The sequence below is a fragment of the Triturus cristatus genome, chromosome 5_2 (assembly GCF_964204655.1).
Source record: "Triturus cristatus chromosome 5_2, aTriCri1.1, whole genome shotgun sequence".
NCBI classification, from domain to species: Eukaryota; Metazoa; Chordata; class Amphibia; order Caudata; family Salamandridae; genus Triturus; species Triturus cristatus.
Window position 1 is genome coordinate 28,980,022 of NC_140588.1, and position 23,766 is coordinate 29,003,787.

The 23,766-nt window shown below is 46.0% G+C and overlaps 1 protein-coding gene across 4 annotated transcripts in view; it reads left to right on the forward strand.

Moving 5' to 3' along the window:
- ELP2 (elongator acetyltransferase complex subunit 2) overlaps window positions 1-23,766 on the forward strand; it is a 940,461-nt gene that overhangs the window by 56,855 nt on the left and 859,840 nt on the right. For all 4 annotated transcript variants that reach the window (XM_085606785.1, XM_085606787.1, XM_085606786.1 and 1 more), the window contains one exon: window positions 9,311-9,381. In XM_085606785.1, the coding sequence (XP_085462911.1) occupies window positions 9,311-9,381 (71 nt within the window). The remainder of the gene's footprint in view (window positions 1-9,310; window positions 9,382-23,766) is intronic.

Here is a 23,766-nt window from a genome sequence, read left to right on the forward strand (position 1 = left end):
TGTTTTGATTTAACATGTACAAATTCCATATTTTCCTCCAATGGTCATATATAGTCTAATACTCCGCAATGCACTTAACGCAACCATGGACTTCAATAATGTAACACAACCTTTTCTATCTTACGTCAGAATGTGAATCAATGAGGAGCTGCCATGTTATGAATGGCTGATCTGTTAACTCTGGACCTTGGTTCTAATTCAAGTCTCAGGCACGTCACTGAAAACCGTGTCATCCTCGGCTAATCACTTGGTCTCACTGTTCCCAAAACTGTAACTGTGTGTGAAATAGTATGTCCTTCTGCAATTCAAAGTTGTTAAACCCCAATTGCTGTGCACCATACTGAATGGCTCCGTTGCTTCTTTGCTTTCCATTTATAATAAAGTACTTGCATACAGTGACACCTAGATTCTGTAAACGAGCGGACACTAAAAACAGTTATTGTAATGTCCTTTGCTGCAATTTCAAACAGAAGTGAAGGAAAGAAGAAAACAGAAACATAAAGGCCCGCATATGGCCACGCCAACGACTTGAAGTGCTCTGCGTCCTCCAAATTATACAAATAAACATAGTGCATACCATGTAATGCCGCCGCAAAGAAGAGTGCAGACCAGTTACAGGCAGCGTAAGGCTGCTGCCTTATTTACAAATGTGAAGACCCTCCTCCCCGCTTTGATCCTGTACCTGAGCCTCTTCGGACACCCCTCTCACAGGCAGTCTTTGCCCTCTGTATACAGCGACCACAGTAGGACAAACAACCTCAACGCATGCACTAAAGGCACGCACATAGCCACGCCGATGACCTAAAGCGTGGCGTCCCTTATGGGACACCGTGCTGATAAAATATAAGCCCCATGACCTCCTAAAGTATTTAAACAACATTTATGCAATGAAACCATGCGACACGCGCTGCCTGCTGTCTAAGACAATAAGTGAATTAGCAGCGGGGGCCAACACGAACAGAAAACGCAGGACGGGTAGGAGTAGTGGTGGGAAGGGCACAGCGAGCCAAGTCAAAACGAAATTCTGTAGTGCGCCAAAGTACCTAAATGGTCAAAAGTGAACTGATCCTTGTAACAGGGTCAGTCTCGAGGGTGTAAACAAAGAGCCAAACGGCAGGACAAAGACACCTAAGGCACCATAGGAAAGCAAGATTTTAGGCGGGGCACTACAAGGAACCAATTAAGAGCGAGTGGTGTGGCTAAAGTCCATACACTGATTACAGCTTGTCTAGGCACAACCTAAAAAATATATAGAGACAATAAATATCTAAGTAAAAGGGAATACAGGCACACACCATAATGTGAATTAGAACCGTTAGTAAAATAAAATGAAATGATCTTTTAAAAGCAAATTTGATCCCACAGGTATCTCAAAAACCTATTTAATGTAATTTTCAAAGCATGGTTACGAAATTAAAAAATGCTTCTTAAATACATAAACCAAATGCAACCAATTGCACACTAAGTTTGTATTTTTCATCACATTTTATCATTCATGCGTAGTGTGTATGTTTTCACACACATAAAGAACCTCCCGCCATCTTATGGGAAACCTCAGCTGGTTCTAGCTTTTTTTTTCCCAACATCACTGTGCATTCTGGAAATATTGTTTTTAGTTTGAGCCTAGGCAGTGCATGCGCTGTCTCTTGAGACATGCTGTATCTACTATATGGGCTTTCAACATGCCCATCCCTTTTCATTCGTTAATTTATGTGGTTTTTGAAATCCCTTTTTTTGTTGGTGTATAGTTTACATTTGTCCCTCCTTTTGCTGTTTTGGTCACGCCTTGGAGACTGGCTCTGTCACATGAATAATTTCTCTATTGGCCATATATTGTTAATTTCTGCGCACTATTCCTTTTGCCTTGACTTCTTTGGCTTTCTGAATGTGCTCAGCCGAGGGCTGCAAATCATGTCCTTTCCACTGCCTTTAGTTTCACAAGAGCTTTTTCAGCTGGAGTCTATATTGATTTTCATCCCATAACATTTTTGGTTTCCTTAGCTCAAATGTCCAAACCTTAAATAATATACTTTCTTAATGGAAGTTAAGTTTAAGAAGACAACCGGCATTAAGATCAACCTATTTTCATTGTGCTTTTGACAGTGTGATTATTTGGATATGATTAAATTGGTAAACATGCTGTTATTGCTCCGTTTTATGAAAATGGAAACCGCTTTAAGATGCACACTTTCAACTTTTGATGATTTATCCAATATCAATATATATATTGCCAATATCAAGGGATGCCTCCTTGTGCTCTCCAAATGTGGCATCTAATGTGAGGTTACTTAACAATATATCCTGCAAGTAGGCACCGGTGTCGTGTAGTTCCCACTAATCCATAGGATCTGCACATTTATTGCACAACATAAACTTTGGGTGAGGTATCTAGACTGATTCGGGGCACCCCTGCAGGATATGTTGGCCTAGAGACCAGCTAGCTCACAGGGCCACCATAAGCCCCCCTAACCTTACCAGGGAGTAAATGGCTTCTGGCAATCACTGAACATGACAACCCTAACCCCTCCGGGATTGTGGTAACAGATCAGAACCTTTGCTCAGTCACTTGTGCTCAGAGAAATATATAGAGAATACACAATGGGACATTTTCAATATATGTATTGAACCAATGTTATTCTTGTACATAATTCATATGCTGCTATAATCAGTAGACAGAAGCAGATAAAAGTGATTACAAGCACCAAAAGAGCAAATAGTAGATTTAGTTATACAATGGTGCTAAAACTGTGTATATATGCAGGCATATATAAACAAGGCAGTAATGAGGCATACTCCTACTATGCAAACCCTACTCTGCATGTACTTTTTTTTTTATAACCTTTATTGAGATACAGTAAATAGACATGTCAGACTGCCATAGGCTCCTAATACAATGGGTTGCTCCAGCGAGCTCTTCGGAACCGGTCCAGTATCTCCCACACAGCCATTTAGCCTACATCCCTGAGGACCGGCGGCGTTGCAATTCTACATCAAGCAGTCCAGGCCAAATCATTACCGATGCGGGGAGTACGTATTCGCCCCAAGCCTGCACAGTAGCCTAACCGTCCCGCATGACCAACCTACCGCTAGTCTGATCAAACCCCTAAGGTTTTGTGAACCATATCTCAACCCCCAACCCCCCCCCCCGTCCGCCACCATGCAACTGTCGCCTCCTTTATTGTTTCTACGTGTACACGCTGTCTCAAACACAGGCACCGAACTCCGACCAGACACTGCGCCCCTCGCTTCCAGACAATTCCAACTACTCTGCATGTACTTAGTGTTTGTGTAGGTGTGAAGCCAAGAATCCCCTCCCCACCCCAAGGACTGATCCAACCTCATTACCTAGCAGGAGAGAATGTAGGAGCCCGTCTTGGTCACAGATTGGACAACCCCCTCACGCAGATATCAAACCGATACGTGAAGTCTGCATGCAGAGACCCATGGTGTCAGCTGAAGTGCTGCCTCTGACAATCTATCGGTATGCTCATTATTTATAATAGAAAGCAGCCTTGCGATGTACGTGTAGAATAGCTATGTCATTGATATGTAGATAGCTGTGTCGCCCCGTGGATAAAGATAGAATTACATTTGTACCTAATGCGTAAAGAGGCCTTGTACATGGGGTTCGAGGCATCATGAGAATGTTATGCGAAGCTAGATTTGTAAACAAAGTAGTTTCAGAGAAACTAATCCAACATTGTCGCACACGCAGAAATGTGCAAAAGGTCACAGCAGAAATGTTATTGCGAACGCTATTCATGCAGCGCTTGTTTTGTGGCAGCGTTTGTTTTTAACCACTCGTTTTTAACATTTTCTTAGGAATACCTTTTTAGTAATGTTTTGGGTCCTACCTGCTTGGCCACGCATACCCCCACCTCTGCCATCATACCTGCACGATAATTGGGCTATTTCACCGCGTTTTGCGGATCCTTCGCCCCTGACTCGTGGCGGCCATCTTGGGTGAGTGGGTCCCAGCGAGCCAGCAAGTCCTCTCTCCACTTTGGTTGGAGACTATTTAGGCAGCCATGCTTACGCGTAGCGGTCACGCGCAGCGGTCACGCCGGACTGACGCCGGAGTTACGCCAGAGTTCAGCCCGTCTGTGCCCGTCCGGGCACGGACGGGCTCAGGGCTGGCCGCTATGCCCGTTCCTGGGGAGCCGGGCCACACTCGTATTGGGTACAGGAGGGAAGAACTTATGTCCTGGCGGCTCACGAATCCCGTACCTTGTAGGTATGTCAATGAGGGTGATCTACCGTTCCTGCCTTGTGGGACATGTAATGGGGGTCGGTGTTTGTCCGATGATCATTCTATGCTTTCTATAGCTTTGCTGAATTGCCGGTCTGTACCTAGTCATGCCACAGAAATTAATTCCTTGATTTTCGACCATAAGTTAGATGTGTTATTTTTAACCGAGACCTGGATCTCTTCCTGCTCGGGTCCTGACATAGTCACAGCTCTCCCTTTTGGTTTCCTAATGGCACATTTGGATAGGCCTGTGGGGAGGGGAGGAGGGATTGCTATCCTTTATAGGGACTCATTAGTTTGTAAGGTGCAGGATGGAGGGATGAGTGACTGTGAGAGCTGCCAGTTCTCTCTTCGACTTTCACCCACGGCGTCTCTGACAGGCTTTTTGATCTATTGTCCCCCTGGGCCCATGGGAATTTTTTTTAATTCCTTCTTGGAATCAGCTGCCCTTCTTGCCTCTTCCACTGGCAATTTCATCGCCTTGGGCGATTTTAACATCCACTTTGATGATCCTTACAACCCCTTGGGAGTAGATTTACTAAGTGATCTTCAAGTTTTGGGGATTAACTTGGTTAATTTCGGTGCCACTCACAGGAAGGGCCACTTGTTGGATCCGATATTTTCGAACTCGGCCTGCCTTAAAGCTTTTCCAGCGCTGGCCCTGCCTTGGACTGACCATTTTATGGTGTCTGCCCAGTGGCAGCTTGATATCCCAGTTACATCTGCTCCCAGGGTATACACGGTGGAAAGAGCCTGGTCGAGACTCTCAGTTGATACCTGGGCGGTCCATCTGGAGGCGTCCCGGCCTCCCCTTGGGTCCAATCCATTAGTCGCCGATGAGAGGCTAAACATCTGGCTGACCAACTCGCTTGATGTTCTCCTCCCCAAGAAGAAACAACTTTCTATGGGTAAGAGAGTGGGTTCGGCGCCCTGGTACACATCAGAGTTGAGAACTTTGAGAAGGGGCTGCAAGAGATTGGAACGGTCTTGGAGGAAAGACTGGAGTGAAGCAACCCGGAGAGAATACCGGGCGGCTCTTAGCACTTACAAATCTGCTATTCGGGCAGCTAAATCTGTATTCTTTGAGGAGAGAATAGGCTCGGTGGCCAACTCCTCAAAAGAGTCGTTTAGGGTCATCAAAGAACTTCTAAAAGCTCCCGAACCTCAAGTCTTCCACGCTGACCCTCTTGGGAAATGTTCCGAACTTGCCTCCTTCTTTAAAACCAAAATAGATAACATTCTATTATCACTCCCTCGGTTGAACGTGGAGAATTCCTCTGATAGTAAGTTTGAGTCTCTGCCCAGGGTGCGGACAGCGGAGTTGGCCTCTTTCGGGCCTGTCACTGTGGAAGAAGTTCTCACAGTCTTGACGACCATGAAAAGTGGCTCGCCTAAAGATCCTGCACCAATGAAATATCTTAAGCAGGTAGCCTCTATCATCGGTGGTCCAGTGACGGATCTGATAAATTTATCTTTTGCCCATGGAGTGGTGCCCCCGAGTTGGAAGGGAGCTGTTGTTAAGGCTCTCTTGAAGAAGCCTAACTTGGACCCCGCTGACCTTGCCAGCTTTAGGCCTATCTCGCTGCTCCCTGGCATTAGCAAGGTAGCGGAGATACTGGTGAATCGGCGCCTCTCGGGCTTCCTGGAGTCCAATTCCCTTCTGGGTGATTCTCAAACAGGTTTTCGTCCCGGTCAGGGGACCGATACTGCCCTGTTGGCAGTCGTGGAGAATGCCAGGAGCATTCTGGATACAGGGGGATCAGTGGCAGTGATCCTCCTCGACCTCAGTGCGGCATTTGGCACTGTGGACCATCAAGTGCTTCTCCAACGACTGTCGGGGGTGGGGGTCTCCGGGCTGGCCCTGAAGTGGTTCTCTTCCTTTTTGGCTGGCCGAACGTTTGAGGTGTGGGAAGGCCATATGAAATCTTCATCGGTTCCTCTCCAGTGTGGTGTGCCACAGGGCTCTTCGTTGAGCCCTACTTTATTTAACATTTATATGGCCCCCCTGGAGAATGAGATACTGCCCCTGGGTGTCAAGATTATCAGCTATGCTGATGATACCCAGCTGGTGGTAGGCCTCCCCCAGTCATCTTACCATCCCGATCAGCTGCATACGTGTCTGGATAAGATCTACACGTGGATGTGTAGCTCAGCACTCAAGCTTAACGGCTCCAAAACGGAATTGATGATATTGGGGAACTCCCCTCCTACCCTGTCTCCGGGTAGCTGGCCTAGTTGCCTGGGAGCGGCTCCCACCCCCAAACAGGAGATCAAGAGTTTGGGGGTGTGGTTGGAGCAGGACCTTACCTTTAAGATTCACGCTAAAAAGACCACAGGCGTGTGTTTTGGTCTGCTCCGTTCAGCCAGGAAGATTTTACCTCTCCTCCCAGTGGTCTCTAGGAGGTTACTTATTCAGGGGCTTATCATCTCCCGGCTGGACTTTAGTAATGTGCTGTTTCTGGGGGCCCCAGAGTCCACCTTAAACAAATTACAGCAAGTTCAGAATGCGGCCGCCAGGCTCCTGATGGATCTCCCCAGGCGTCAGTCTGCTCGACCTGCGCTGAAGGCGTTGCACTGGCTTCCCGTTAGGGAGAGGGTGAAATTTAAGGCACTCTGCATGGCCCATAAAATCTTGCAGGGGAAAGGCCCTCCCATCCTACGGGATATGGTGCAACCTTATAAAGCCTCTCGTTCCCTTCGATCGGACCATCAACATCTGCTGCAGGTCACGAGAGTAAGGAAGGCAAGATCTGGGGGCAGAAGATTCTCCATCAATGTGGCCACTCTGTGGAACTCCCTTCCACTTTACCTACGTCTGGAATCAAGTTTCTTGCGTTTCCGCAAGCTGTTAAAAACTCACCTGTTTCCTGCCTAACCTCCGGTGCCTCATGTTATGACGTCTCTTTCTGGATGAGCGCGGGGATGCCCAAGGGTAACCAGGCGCGTTATAAAACTCATTAATAATAATAATAATAATAAAATTAGGACAATGTAAGAAAATGTGCAGCTTCGTTACTTGGGCCTAACCTGTGCACATAACACCAGGAATTCAGCAGTCATTGTATTTGTATGCAGCAAGATGTTTTATTTAGTACAATGAACCTTTAAAAGTGATTGTATTGCAGACTGCAGGGGTGAACAATGTTCAACAGTTTCTGTATCACACTTAAGACTGCAGCTGATTGCATGTGTGTCTCCCATGGTATGTGAACTTTCGGCATTAAGGAACACTCCGGGTAGTACTTTCAATGTCACTGCATAGACCTCCAGCACTCTAGGAATTCAAAAGCTTTACCAACACAATCATGACTGAGTTATATTTCACCCATTAACGAAGTAATGAGAGATTCTGAAAGACTGAAGTGAAGCAGCAGATATTTCTAGAGGCAGTCATTCGTTTTCGACTTACCTTCTCTGCTTGGGTTGAATTGCTTTTTGCAACTGAGGTGCTTTACCCATACCCATGTTTGGATATGACGTCGCCGCATGGGTTCCCATTTTTTCTTATGAACGTTTATCACCATATGCGTTTCTCAATCCCACTGCAGAGTGTCTATGTATCTCCCCATAAATAAGAATTGATACAGTCGGCGAGCAATTATAATATTTAAAAAAAAAACATTCAGGACTGTGCGTGTTTGGATATACCTTGCCCATCTTTCCTGGCACTGTACTGTTATAACAATCATCAGAATAAGGAAGCAGGATTTGAATATGAAATAACAGCCTGACATTGCTGTTCTATTTACTTGTGAACAGAACTTTACATTTTCAAGACAAAACAATATTTAAAAGGTTTGTCAGCCCTCCTGCTGCTGTCTCTTATGTTTTTGAGCCTCTTGAGTGCGATGTCTTGCTTCATATCCCACTGTTCCTCATGTTTCTGCCCACTTCCTGCTCATTCAGTGATAGATTTTAATATTATGGGGTTATGCATGGCAGAGATCAGAGATCTGAAGTTATCTGGTTTGTGCCAGATGTCTGTCCCCTCCTCCACACACAGTTGCTGCCTAGCTCTGTTAGCATGCTAAGTTATTTACTGTTTATAACCTCCTTCATAAATCGGCTTTCTGTGAGAAAAACAGAGCCTGAGAGCTATGAGGCAGATTAACCTCTTTATCCCAGTTAGGTGTTCTGCATACACTCCATGCTAGCAAAACACACACAGATGATGGACGGAATGGAGAGCAAATCAAACATTCACCCCCAATCAAGACATCTTGATTAATTCGATCGTTCTTTTGCTCACCATGCCACCCCAGTTTAGACCCAGCTATATGCAAATCTGTCTTCACCCTGTGCCTCATGGGAACAGTCCAGCCCAAACTGCCAATCCAGGTCCTCCCTGGACCGGTTACAAGCATCCTGGGACCGGTTTCAGGGCATCACCCCATATCAGCCAAGCTAGCTTGAATTCAGTGGCACAGTGAGCCCCGACCCACGTCTGGGCATACCTGGTGCACTTAAGGCAAGAAAGCAAAAGACACACAGATGATGGACGGAATGCAGAGCAAATCAAATACTCACCCCCAGTCAGGATATCTGGGTTAAATCCATCGTTCTTTGCTCACCATGCCACTCCGTGATAGGCATATCAATGTAACAAGATCCTAACACTCCGAATTTTCATTTGTTTTCATAGGCTGTTCAATACCTAATCTGAGATGTAAACAAGTTACATACTTGGTAACGGGCTTTCTCCTTCTGTGAAGTTAGTTAGATATGATCTGTGTGACGTGTCATTATTCTTTCCTGTTCTCCAGGGTGAAAAAAACGAAGCATAATCTGTGACTTAACATAAGAGCCGTGTAAAAGCTTCTGGTGTTGTTGTACTATAGAGCTGATTGTGCAAGTAATGTGAAATGCCATATTTACGTTGATTACTACGGAATGGTTGGGGCGGCTACCGTTGCAAGCTAAGTAACCAACTCCGATCTCTTGAGAGTTCTGATTTTGGCAATGTGCAAAGCGGTATTGTCCAGTGAAACCTATGTGGTGAACGGAGAGGATTAAGCTTGAAATATCATTGTTTATATTCATTTATGATTTCTTTTGTTTTAGCTCCTGAGACTGAATTGATTTCTGGGGGATCTGATAAACATGTCATCCTTTGGCAACTAAGGCAGAACCAGGTAGGCTGATTCCTATATACCCATTCGTTAATGTTTCAAACAAAACAAATGATAATCAGTTGCATACTTTTGTTACTCTGCCTGCAGTAGTAGTACATCGTGGATAGGAAGCTGAAACGTTTTCATCCTTTAAGTTAGACAGTGGGCTATTTCTTGGTAAAAGATAAATGTGAGGGTTTACATATTTAAGTTTTTTAAAAATAAATAATTGTTCATTCTTTCCCATACATTTTGGTTGGAAAGTTCCACTCGCTGGTCTTAATATATTTTTAACTCCAAGACAATTTCCATGTTCACTGCCATAATATGCATAATCTTCGCAACTATTGTAATTCTATCTTTTCCAATTTAACACCACAATTAATAAAGGGCATCCTGTAGCAGCTCATATATTCGGACCAGATAGTACTAATGAGGAAGGAGGAGAATAGGGAAAGAGAGGAAAAGAAACAGCAAATGGCAGTGAGGGGTAGTAGAACTAGAAGGCAGCTCTCTGAATGTGGTCTTTATTTTTTTTACTTTTATGCAGCCAAAGCGGTGATTGAGTTCAATGAACTTGTATGCCACTGTTCCACTTTCTAAATCTCAGTAGTTTGTTTATGATTTTCTAGACTTCTATATCAGGACCGGAGGCGAGGATTATGCTCTGCTTTCTTTATTTTCCTTTCCAGCAGTGTTCAACTTTAGTAAACATGAAAAAACTATCTTTCCCATAGGACCCAGGGATATGTCAACCAAGATGAACCAATGAGCAGTGTCAAACAACCACAAAGGCACGAGGCTTCTGGGAAATATCTTCTTTCTTTTCCTGCTCTTCCAGCAGTTAAGTCACCAAAATATTTACTCCTTAGTTTGTGTGATTTGTTTTGTGCCTCGTTGTGGGGTTGTCTGTGTGCTGTGGCGCCTTCGCTGCGACGGTTCTGAACCGCAGGAGCGTCCTCATCGCTCCAGTCGCGGTGACAGTTTCAGTCTCGAGCTGCACTGACGCGGTGGCAGCCAGGAGCCGCTAGAGGGTGCAGGGATAGCGCATCCCTCGTCCCGCTGCTCCATGAGAGACGCACGTCTTTGTCAATTTCTCTAAGTGAGACTGTCAGACCTGCGTCCCCGCAAAGCCACTGCCCGAGCCGCCTTGGAAGCCATGACAGCCGTGTTTGCACGGGTCTGTACCTTTTTTTTTAAACAGCCTGATGCCCGCTACGGTGCGGGTCTGTAATTGACCCTTAGGTCTCTTACCTTTTTTCCATTCTCCCAGAGCGAAGGCCTACTTGGCATTAAGGTTGTTGTTGGGTGCCAGGCTCAAGCGTAAGGATACATGTTTCAGATAGTATGAGTCCGCCCCCTGGGTTGACACCCATATACAGCGCTTTGCATGCTCAAACTTCAGGGCCTATGGCTCGCAACACATAAATTGGGATACTTACCTTATGCAGGCATTCTTTTCCCTCACACATGCCCTTCAGCCACTAGGGCCTGTCATTGACATGGAAGGGGACTACGTAGAAGAGGGATCCTTGCAGGTCCTCTCCCTAGATGTTCTGCAAGGCTGTGTATGCCTCCATCCATCAGGCGGTCCCTGCGGCCATGGGCCCCTTTGAGCGCCGCCTCAAGGAGATTGCGTATGCTGAGAACCCTCCATTTAAAGGGTACCTGCCCTCTCTAACCCATGCCCCTAAATGCAAGTCTGATGCCATCATTGATCTTGGCGCTTTTAAATGTTTTAAAAGGGCCTTTCTAGCTCACCCTTCCCCCGGACCGTCTGATACATCAGGGGACGCAGTTGCCCTGTCCCCACAGTGCGAAGGGGAGGAGGAATCTCTTGTGAATCTAATGATGAAGCGGGCCCTTAAAGGCCCTGGCGTCCCCCCGCGAGTGGCGCAGAAGCCCCATTGGATATGCTGGTTCCTGAAGACCTTCTGCATCCCCGCTCTACGGAGTGGACCAAGGTGCCTTAGGTTGCCCAGTTTGTGGCAAGTCGCCTTGGAAAGCCTTTGGAGAAGGAGGTCAGAGCATGCCTTTGGGCAGAGTGCCCCTGCCCTGCTCTTGCAGGGAAAGTGGCGGTCAACCCCAAGATCGAACCTCGGATGGCCATGTTCTTGCAGAAGTACATATGTGAAAGTAAGAAAGGGATAGACAGGTCCTGGAAGGCATACCAGGACAAGCTCCTGGTTGAATGTGGCCCCCTCACCAAGATCTTAGACCTTGCAGAGAAGTCTAAGGCCTCGAATTCCCCCCTTTCTCCCGAATCGGTATCAGGCTGGGTCCCACATGCCCTAGTGTTCCTAGGCAACACCAACTGCGCTCTTTCAACAGAGAGGCGGTGGTCACTCCTATTTAAGGTTGACCCCAAACGTGGAGATCTTGCTCCCTCAGAGGCAGGCGCTGTGGCTCAAGGTGGAATCTTTGGTGAACCTTTTGTCAAAGAATTGAGTAAATTTGTCGCAGCGTTCACCACCCTGGATAAGGCGCAAGCCTCAATAAAGGTTTTTCACCAAAAGATTTTTGTGGGGGCCGGTTGTGGCAGGGAGTGCTCGACCTGCCGCTTCTACACCCAAGGCCCTCCCAGGAACTTCAAGAAGGTGGAGGAGCAGCCTAAACAAGGAGCGTTTTTCCAGTCCAGGAGAAACTACAGAGGCTGGCGCTCCAAAGGCGTTTCCAGGGGCCACTTGCAGGCCCAGTCAGGTGAGGATCTCCCACTTCCCCAGTTACAAGTAGGGGGCAGACTGGCTCTGTTCTCACACAATTGGGAGGGTCTTACTAGGGATGCATGGGTTTGCCAGACCATCAGAAGGTTCAATGTAGAGTTTTACGGGTGCCAGGTCCAGGAGGCTCGTTTTTGCCGAGTCTCAAGCTGCCCTGGTAGCCGAGGCGGTGGTGGATCTCCTGCGAAAAAGGGCAATAGACCGTATCTCCCTCCACCCTAGGGGTTTCCTAAGCAACATTTTCTTGGTGAACAAGACCGACGAGGGCCAGCGCCCGGTCATCAACTTAAAGTAGGTCAACAGCTGGTTGGTTTACCGCCATTTCAAGATGGAGGGTATCCACCTGCTGGGAGACTTCCTACGCCCAGACGGCTGGATGTTATGCCTCGGTTTAAAGGACGCCTACTTGGTGGTTCCATCTTTCCCCTGACCTGCCGGTTTCTCCAGTTCCAGTGGAAGGGACAGGTATACAAGTTCACAACTCTTCCTTTCGGTCTCTCCTCCGCACCATGGTGCTTCACCAAGGTTCTCAAGCTGGTGGTGGAGTATCATATACCTCGACGATCTCCTTCTCTTGGGACAGTCAGACATTGCTGACGAAGCAGCTACAAATGGCAATGGACTTACTGCAAGACCTAGACGTCGTCATAAATGGGAAGAAGTCCCTGCTCATCCCGCAGAAGAGGACCACCTTTCTCTGGTTCTTCATAGATTCGGTGCACAAGACCTTGAGCTTTCCGGCCCAGAATATTTCCAAAATTCTCAGCGAGTTGCAGAGAACCCTGGCCAGTCCCACCACCTCTCTAAGGCAGATCGCCAGGGTGGTGGGTGTTCTGTTGTCCTCCATACAGGCCATCTTTCCGGCCCTCTCCACTACAGGGCCCTCAAACGCCTCAAGGCCTTCCACTTGAGGAGGGGTCTGCAATACTCCCAGCAAGTTCCACTCACGGAGGAGGTGAGGATGGAGATGCGGTGGTGGTTGGAACACATGGAGGCATGGAACAGGCGAGCCATATTTGGCTCTGCCCCAGATGTGGTTGTAGTGTCCGACGCCAGCAGATCCTTTACTGGAGGAAAGGGGTCCGCAGACGAGCAACATCTCCACATCAACTGCCTGGAGTTGTTGGCTGGCTCCTTAGCCATCAAGTGTTGGACGAACGACAAGGTCTGCTGCAATGTCTTCCTCAAAATGGACAACATCTCGGCGGTTCGTTATATAAACCACCTAGGTGGCACCAAATCCAAGGCGTTGACAGATCTGGCCAAGGTATTCTAGATGTTTGGTCTCGACTGGAATATCTTGGTGTCAGCGGAGTACCTTCCGGGGGCGTCCAACGTGACAGCCGACTGGTGCTCCTGGTCATGGGCGGACATGAGTCTTTGGCACTTGCACCCTCGTGTTGCAAGCCCTTTGGGGCCTGTTCTCGGTGGATCTTTTTGCATCCGACATCGACCACCAGCTGCCCAAATACTAGAGCTGGAAGCCAGACCCTCTGGCAGCAGCGACAGTCATCTTCCTTCAGAACTGGTCGACGGAAGCGGGTTATGTCTTCCCGCCGTTTGCCATGATAATGTGCCTCTCAGCCCAGATCCGCAGGTGAGGGTGGTTCTGATCACACCCTATTGGAGATCTCAAGTATGATTTCCAGTTCTTCTGGAACTTTCGTGTGATTCTCCAATCCTTCTACCCCTCCCGATCGGAATATCCTTCAGGATCCCCAGGGCAACCCTACCCTCTGACCTTGCAGGGGCAGATGCCCCTCATGGCCTGGCGGATGTCCGGCAACGCTGAAGACTCCGAGGCCTCTCATGCCAAGTTCAAAAGATCCTGGCAGCTGCGTGGGCAGAGGGCACCAACAAGCGCTACAGATCGGCTTGGTCCAGATTGGTGGGTTGGTGCCTTAGGATCGATCAGGATCCCGTGGGGGTGCAGTGGTCCACGTTCTGAATTTCCTTAGCTTTTTTGGCATTGGAGGGGTTAGCATATAGTAAAATGAATACTTATAGGTCAGCAATCTCCGCGGGCCATGCCTCAGTTAAGGGGGCGCGGTGGGCGAACATCCTTTTGTATGCAAACTCATGAAAGGAATTTGCTTGTCCCTTCCTCCGCAGCCCAGGTACTCCAAACTGTGGGACGTTACAGGGTCCGATCTCTTTTTAAGTCATGGCAGTCAAACAAATATTTGTCAAGGAAGTAATTATCAGCGAAACTTGCCATGCTCTTGTGCCTTGTCTCATGTTGAAGAGTGTCTGATGTGCAAGTCTTGGATGTCTCCGGCCGTGTCTTTACACCCCAGGGGGTCACCTTTCATGTCTCTAGGCGAACAAAGTCGGGGTCCAGGATGGTGTCTTACCCTGCATTTGATAACCACCCTAAGCTGTGCGTAGTTCACTTTTTGAAAGCTTATGAGTGCATGATAGAAGAGTATCGTCTTCACGGAGAACACCAGCTGTTGATTTTCCTCAGGAAACCCTTCAAAGCGCTCTTCGTCCAACATATATGAAGCAAGATGGCGGATGGTGAGGAGTTCGAGGAATGAGCTCCTGGCTAGGGATCAAAACATTTGTTGAAATATCCCTGTTCGCTTCGCCACCTCGAGGTAATTCAACAAGACAGTTCAACAAAGTAACTAAGGTACCCTATATGGATACAAAGGAAACATCATTTGCAACCACAGTGATAACGACATCGGAGGAAAACTTACCCACGGCCGTGCTGGGCTAGATCTCTGTAGTCTGGTGGATGGGCGAGGCTCATGAACGAGGCAGACGCCAGGGGGGAGAAGTAACCGACCTTGGCTCTACCCAGGTTGTCCGCATTGCAAAAAGCGGAGTCCAACCGAGAAGGGACCTTGAGAATCGGTGGTGGCGATCTGCCCTCGGCCCAGCCACTGCGCCGGAGGTAGAGTGCAGGTCCCCGGGATTTCCTTTTTTTTTTTAATAAATCTTTATTTGACATCCCTCAGATACATTAAACTTAAAGTGAAAATACAGTTATACAGTAGACATTTCAATACATATGAACAGGATATCTGTAATTTGTCTTTAACCCTCCCTTCTGACTACACCCAGCCTACGCTAACCGACCCCCCCCCCCACCCCCTCAATGAAACCAAGGAGAGCTAATTTGGGTTACACCTGTAGTTGTTCTAACAAAAGACTTTAAATTACCATCAAAATTAAATCATGATAAGGACTAAACAATTAATTTCTTTACTTTAGTGTTTCCGCTACAAGCTAACTGATATGCATCAATAATATCACACTGTGGGCTCGATGACCCAATTAGTTATTGGAGCCCAGATTTCAAGCCCCCTTTTCTTAGATTTTAAGCCGGATCGTGCATATATCGCTTTCTCCCAGCGATAAATGGCTAGTAATTTCCACAGCCAGCAATATACTGATGGGGGTTCTTTATCTAGCCAAACAGTAGCCAGACATAACCTCAACACCGCCATCGCCGCGAAGAGCATAGCCTGATTTGGGACTGTTATAACTTGCTTGCTTACTCCAAGCACAATAACTTGTGCCGTAAGGTCCACCTCAAATCCCAACATATGTTTCAGATAATTGCCCACTTCTCCAACCAGACTTGCCAATTTGGGACAGGTTGCAAACATATGAACGCTATCTGCAGCATGACCGCTGCAGCGTGAACAGTGAATCCCAGTAGAGCCGCCCCATTTAAGGATCCGCGCTGGGGTAATGTATAAATTCATCCAGGTTTTAAAACATTGCACTTGTAAGTTAGCAGAGAAGAATGCAGTCTGACTTAATAACAAGGAATCCTCACGTTCCCCTACCCCTGCTTGTAGCTGTTCCTGCCAGCGATCGGTATGTTTCCAGAGATCATCCTCCTTTAAATTGCTAAGTAAATCATAAAATGTAGAGATTGATGCAGGGGCCAAGAGAGCCACCTCCAATATAGGAACTTTATGTCCTCTGATTGTTTTCCTAGATAGAAAGTCCCTAACTTGTAAGAACTTAAAAAAATTGTTTCCAACCCCAAATTTCTTTTTAATTATATCAAACGAGAATATTGTGTCATCTGCCATAAGATCACTAATATATCTAATGCCCATGTCTATCCATATTTTATATACCCGTCTTTGAAAATTTCCGGTAATAAATCATTATCAGCTAAAGGGGTATATCTATGTATCCTATTCATCTTTATTTTTTTCCTTACTGCAGTCCAAATTTTGAATGCTCCCAGTAGAATCTTAAATCTCACTCTTTTAAAATACGCAAAATCAATGTGTCGCATAAAACTACCCTGGGCTTCCTCCCCTAAAACTAACCTATATATTGAACTATAACATGTTTCCTCTGTTACTGCACTATCTTTTCCCAGTAATTCTGTCATATGCTGTAAAGCTATGGCCCAATAATAGATCTGGAGATCAGGGACGGACCACCCACCCCTGTCTTTAGAAAGAGTCCTATATTTTAACGCTCTATGGGGCCGTTTCCCTGCCCATAAGAATTTTGAAATTAATTGATTAAACGCAGAGAACCAGCCTTTATTAATTTCCACATGGATAGACCTAAAAAAAATTTGGGCAAAAACAACATCTTTATAACATTACATCTTCCCAGGAGTGTGAGATAGAGACTGTTCATTCTATCAAAGTAAGCTTTAGTCTTATGGAGCAGAGGCACGTTAGCAGAGATCTCCACCCCAAGATATCTGGCATTTTCCACTAAACGAGTATCATTCAGATCTACTCTGGAGTTCTTCACAATCAGTGTCTTGTTTCCATTAAGAAAATAACCTGATATTTTACTGAAATCGTGAGCTTCCTTTTCTACCTCCTTAATAGTCTCCGATGGGTTAGCTGTGATTATGGCCAGATCATCAGCGTAGGCTAGCAGCTGTGTATCCCAGCCAATACATTGAATGGCCTGTATCTTATTGTTCTTGACAATTTTACAAATTAAAGGGTCTATATATAATGCAAATAATAATGGTGAGCAGGGGCACCCTTGCCGTGTGCCCCGAGCAATCTTTATTACATCAGATGTGGCTGACATCAAGTCTATCCTGGCCACAGGAGCCTGGTACATACACCTAATAGCTCCGATAAGACCTTTTCCCAAACCTTTCCTTTCCATAATAGACCATAGAAAGGGCCAGGATACCCTGTTGAAAGCTTTTTCCGCATCGAGAAAAATTGCAGCCATTGGGTCTCCTGACACTTTTGAATAGTCAAAAAGCGTAATTATACGACGGATGTGCTCAGTCGTGCCTCTCCCTGGTACAATCCCATGTTGGAAAGGGGAAACTAACTTTGTAATAACTGTGGCTAATCTTTTCGCTAAGATTTTTGAAAATATTTTAACATCACTGTTTACTAACGTAATTGGGTGATACAATCCCAATTCTATGGCTGGTTTTCCTTTTTTAAGAAAAACTATAATATTGGCGTTATTCCAGGAATCGGGAGAGACCATATCTAATTGTGCTCTGCGAAATACCTCCAGCATTAGTGCCGGAAGTTGAGACTTAAACTTTTTATAAAATTCTCCAGGATTTAAATCGGTGCCCGCGGCTTTACCTGATGGAATTGAATCTATAGCTTCCGTTACCTCATCTAATGTTATTGGCTCATCCAGATTGTCTCTCTCCTCCTTGGATAATCGTCCAAGGCTTAACTCCTTAAGATAATCCTCAATTTCTTCATCTCCGGCCTGAATATCCTCCGTATATAATCTTTGATAAAAAAAATTCAATGCACTGAGGATAGCTCCTGGTTCGTTAACCAAACCAGCAACAGGATCTCTAATTTCCCTAACCTGGATTTGGACCGTCTTTTCCCTGGTACGTACAGCCAGCATATGACCCACTCTCTCACTAATCTCGTAAACCCTGCTCCTCCAGGCCAAATTTTTCCCAGCCGATTTATTAAAAGAAATCTCAGTAATGGCAGATCTAGCCATAATAATCTTTGATTGAGCCACCACCGGATCACCCCCTACCGTCAGGATCTCAATTAGCTCATCTTCTGCCTTGGCCAAGACCTCATACAGAGTCTGTAGGTGGATTTTATCCTTTTTGTTGGGCCCGCCAGCCATACTGCGATGTTTTCCCTCTGACCCCTGCCTTTAGTGTATCCCAAACTATGTCTAAGTTAGTACTTTCTAGATTTTCTTTAATAAACCTAGGGATCCATTCCCCAATTCTTGTATATACCCCTCTTCAGTTAACAGAGCCCTGTTAAAAGACCAACGTATCTGTAAGGGTTGGGTCCCAATATTAAATTCTAACAACAGGGGGTTATGGTCTGACATAACTTTAGGGAATTTACTTATTGTACAACCACTTAAAAGTTCATGTGACTCTAGAAAATAATCCAATCTTGCATATGTTTTATGAGGCGCAGAAAAGTACGTAAACCCAGGTTCCAGTTCCTTTTTCACCGGCCATACATCTACTAGCCCATGCAATGACTTAAGTTGTGCCAATGATTTAAAAACTCTGGGTTTACGACCGTGATATATTTCCCTACGGGTGGCGACCTGGCAGCTCATATTAATATTCCGATCCCCACATAGGATCAAAGGAAGAGGCCACCCCACTAGCTCCACCTTCAACCAATCAGAGTAAGCATTTTGTCTTCAAGACTAAATTGCACAATAGCCCATCTTCCCATTTTATCTACAAGTGTATGCGGAAAACTGCCCATTCCCTTTCGAGGCAGAATTGCCACTCCTTTAGTCCGGGTATCTTGCATTGTATTAGCAATAAGTTGGTAGCCGACCATCTCTAAAACCCCCTTCCTACAGCCTTCAATGTGAGTTTCCTGAAAACATAATATATTCGCCTTCAAGAATTGGATATCAAAGCTAATTCTCCTTCTTTTTTGGGAGTAGTTTAGCCCACAGATATTGATAGATGCAATTCTAATTTTCCTCATTGCGGAATAAATCATAGTTTCCACATATATAGTGATACCATAAAAACATATACCACATTGGAAAAACCCAGTGCCCCCCTTCGTGCAACAATCCCTCCCTACCTCCCTGCCTCTCTTTGGTTTCTACCAGCCCCCCACACCCTCCTCCCCTTCCCCCTTAATAAGGCAAAAAAGGTCCACGGACCCTTGTGATGCCTCCTGCATGACGATGCACCCCTAGTCGTCTCCCACCACCTATGAAAAAAAAAAATATGAAGAGGAAAAAGAAAAAAAAGGCATATTAGTAAACGTCTGCATAAGTTACTTCTTTGCAAGCTCCTGTAGATACTCCTGAGCCTGAATCTCTGAGGAAAATACTCTAATTGAGCCTTTGCAGATAACTTTAAGTCTAGCCGGGTTCATTAAAAATACTTCGCATCCTAGCTTCTGGAATGGTGTAATTAATAGACGTAGTCTCCATCGCCTCTCCACCGTGGTATGGCAAAAGTCCGGCCGAGCAAAGAAAGTGTGACCCGCCGCCGCCCTCCTTGCATCAGGTCTAGCCTTTTCAAATATAGATTGCCGAAAAATATGAGAATAGCTCTTGGTTTCTCATCTTGACCTGTCCTCTTCTTAAGCATCATAGGAAACCGGTGCACTCTTTGAACCTCCGCCTCCCAATTCCAATGAGCTAGCTCGGGAAAAGCCTCTTTAAGCAGCCTCAAAGTAAATCCGCGTATATCATCCCCTTCAGCTTTTTCTGCAATCCCAAGGATTCAGAGGTTATTCCGGCGCTGTCTATTTTCAGAGTCCTCTAGTTTCCATAGGACATCAGAAAGTTTCTCTGAGGTTTCCATACTGGCCTCCAATTGAACAACACGTTCTTCCAGCACAGTGGTGCGTTCTGAAATTTCTATACAAGCCTTATTCACCTTAAGCACTGCGCCCTGTAATTTTTTGGTGGCTAGGTGGGCCCTCTTATGCTCCTGACGAGCTTCTGCCTGAACCTGTTTCTATGTAGCATATATTAGTTCCATCGATGGATGCGGAGCCTGTCCCCCAAAGCGCTGAAACTTTCTAAGATAGCTTCAGAAGCCTCTGTTTGGATTTTAAGTTGATCCTCCATTTCTCCCTCAAAATGAGAAGCAGAATAGTCCCATTTCAGCTGACTTAATTGACTATTATCTGAGGTAAAGCCCCTGTCCTTATCAGACTCCCTTGAGCTCTTCTTCTTTCTTCTAATTGGGACACGTTTTGGGGTATCAGGCTTCACAGGAGGGCTACCGCTTTCTTCCTCAGTAAAGTCATTGTCTGATCCATCTTTACCACTATTATTGGACAGCTCCGATTCATCAGTCAGCAAGTAGAATTTTTCACAGTCAGGTGTGCCTAAGGATCTGCCATCCACTTGGTTAAAAAGCCCTTTTTGCACTTCAAAAGTTGCTGTGTGAGGAAATGCCATTCCAACTTTTACCATATCATTATCTGCCTCTTTCTGAAAAATGCTCTCATCTTGAAGCACCTGCTCAACTATGTCCTGTGTTTCTGAGTCATTCTTAGTGGTAATATCAGGACCAATATCAGACTTCGTAGATTCAACTGTCCCTGAGGGATTCACACTTATATTATCAATGTTAATGTTTGCCGCCCCTCCCGTCAGAGCCTCTATTTTTATGCAGTCACTGTTAGCTTTTGAGACGCCACTGCTTTTACCTTCCTTCCAGTTTTTCTCCTCTAATGTACTTGGGAGCCAGCGCCCCGCAAACATCCTTTGAACTGTTGGCATTTTGGGTCTGGTAGCCCTCTGTCTTTGACTCTCCGGCTTCCATTCCCCCCAAATCCACTTTGAAAGAACCATCCTTATTCAGGCTGGATTGCAAACTGCCGCTTGACCCTAGGCTGCGATTCATGTTTTTCGCCTCTGTGGCAGCACGCCGATTTTGTGATGATCCCTTAGCTCCTCCAGTCGTGCTGGGATCTTTTCCGAGCAGTTTCGTTTTTGGCGGCATGATGACAACAGCGGCAGTAACGTTCCCCGCGGGAGAGTCAGACGTTCCTTTTTCTGACACAATGTATCGGCGGGCCCCTTGAAATCTCAGAAGCAACTCGCGTCTAAAATCCGACGCCGTCAGCTGGAAGAGTTTTAGTGCCCAGGCAGTCCGACTCGCAACCTCCGCTAGAAACCTCATCAGCCAGAGCGTCAGGGCTAATACGGTAAGTTATTGCATCCGTTTTCAGTCCATTATCCTGCTTTTTCCTCCTCAATTAGTTAAAAAAACAATAGTGGTAGGAGAGGCGACTTCCGCAGTGTTTCATGCAGCCGGCATCTTTCCTTTTGCAGCCGGTCCCCGGGATTTCCACCGCTACAGGGGTGCGTCTGGGGCAAGTGGTGACCCCCACCCACCCTACTTTCATTGCTCGTGAACCAGCTGGGATAAAGTTCACGGCTGGATGCGCCTGTCGCTTTGAAGGAGGTATTAAAATCCCCGGAAGGTAACCGCTGCAGGGGCTCAGTTCGGGGCGGGTGACGATCCTCCCTCCCTACTTCCATTGCGGGCGAACATCAATCAGGCAGGACAGAGTTTTGAGGATGAATGCTCCCATAGTTCAGAGGCGGCAGTCAGTCCCTCGATTAATTTCATCACCATTACAGGGGCGCCTGGTACGTGAAGCACACGCGACTTCTAAATAAAGTCAGGGATGCACTAGTTTTTCACTCTGAACAGTCTCCGGATTAAGGGACTGGCTACAAAGTCTTTCCTCGGAATTCCCTCTAGCTTCAAGATAATTAGGCACAGGAGAGACTCGCTGGCTTGGGGAGGCAAACTCGATCAGTTGTTGAGGAGCCCAGGAGAACAATCTAACAAGTAAGAATAAATTGTGCTTAGACACTACCATTAAACATTATAACTGAGCTCTGAATTGTGGTCTGGGGAGCAAAACTGTTGGATCGGGCAGTTCTATGGGCCATTAGAAGCACATTTATATACGTATCATGCTCAATCCGTGGATTTGGTTAACCTGGGGTGCAGTGCAAGATCCCCATTTTAGGTCTTAGGTTCGTTAGATGAACTACACCTATGCTTGCCACAAAATGGCTGGCTTATCAATTTAAACAAAGATATGACTACTCACTCATCAACAACTCAGGGAAAGTGACATAGGACTTCGATTTAAGGATACAAAAAGAAAAAAAGGACCAATCTCTTGGTGACTGGAAAGTGACAGAGGACTGTGACCCAGAGAAGCATGATTCAGTGAAAGAGTTATAGGACTACGCTCCAGACTGGAGCTCTCTTGGAAGCCATCTTGTATAGGGCAAGGTATTTTAAGTTTCCACATATATAAGTCTAATTACACACCGAAACGAGTCCATCTTAATCACTGAGGAGATCAGATGAGCTCTCAACTAGTCAGGTCCACAGATCTATAAATCATCTAAGAAAGATAGAAACATTGTCACTATAATCTAAATAACCAAGGAAGCACACTAGTTACAGAGAATAGCTCCCAGTTTCAAAGAATGGACTCAAAACTGGAACCATCGGGCCACAATCCCTATACTATCAAATACCCCCCCCAACCTCTCCAAAAACGCATCAAAAAAACTCAAACACCAATTACTCATTCATTACAAAGAACATCCAGAAACGCTTATCTTAGGCCCTTATATTAGTATCACCAGGGGAACAAGAACTAATGACCTTATATTGTACACAAAAAAAGAGCCCAATGGAGAAATACTCTACACTCCATGTTAAGCATCACAGGCACTAGAAAAACACCACACGGACTTAGATTAAGGGTATCTCCCTCTCCCCTATGCAATGCAAATACTACCATATCCATTTACAATAATGTGATTATACTAATTCAGTCTTCAAATGAAAATCTAAACTTAATTGAAAAAACTTCCACATCCAAAAAAGGGGCCCTACAACAAGCCCAATCTACCAACCCAAAATCTCCCTAACGTGCTCGATGAAACACCCTCATCCTCCTTAGAGTACAGGGACTCTCCCAACTCATCCAACTCCACTCTGGTTCCAGGGGATTGCGACCAACCCACGAGGCCACCATGCCCCGTCCAGAACCATCCGCCCAATCTATGACTGAGATCGCTACTAGGAATATTGCAACCAGCTCCCCCGCTCACCCCCTCAAAAACAAAACTAGCTTAGACCATAACTGCTTGACACTTCATCACCCCCGCTTACTTCACCAGATCGCACCAATGAGGGCTCTACCATCACGTCCTCACTGACCCCCCCCCCCCTATACAGGAAATAATAATATCCACAAACCCACTGCCGTACACCAAATCAACCTCAGATCAGCTAGATCCGGTAACATTGTCACTACCTCCAGTCCTAAGCTTCCTATCATCTCATCCAATCAGCCTCTCACATATACACAACATAAGGACACAGCTAACAATGACACATGCTCTCAACTAGGCACCCCTGACGGCAACACACCATTATCAGATCTTGCGACGCAAACCGCCTCTACCCTTAAACCGGAGTATTGGGTAATGCGACTCAGTGAAATCGATTGTTGCCTGAAGCACCTTAAAGAGGATATACAGAGATTTACTTCAATCACAGCCAATCTTTGGCCCTCTCGCAACGCAAAAAGCCCCAAGATAACCAGAAAGGACACCCATACAGACATCACCCCAACCCAGTCCACTCACACAGCCAACCTGGGACCGCAAACTAGACTTTCCCCCAACGAGTATTCCAGACCAAAGAGATCAAAGCAAGAACTATCAAACGATGAGATCCATG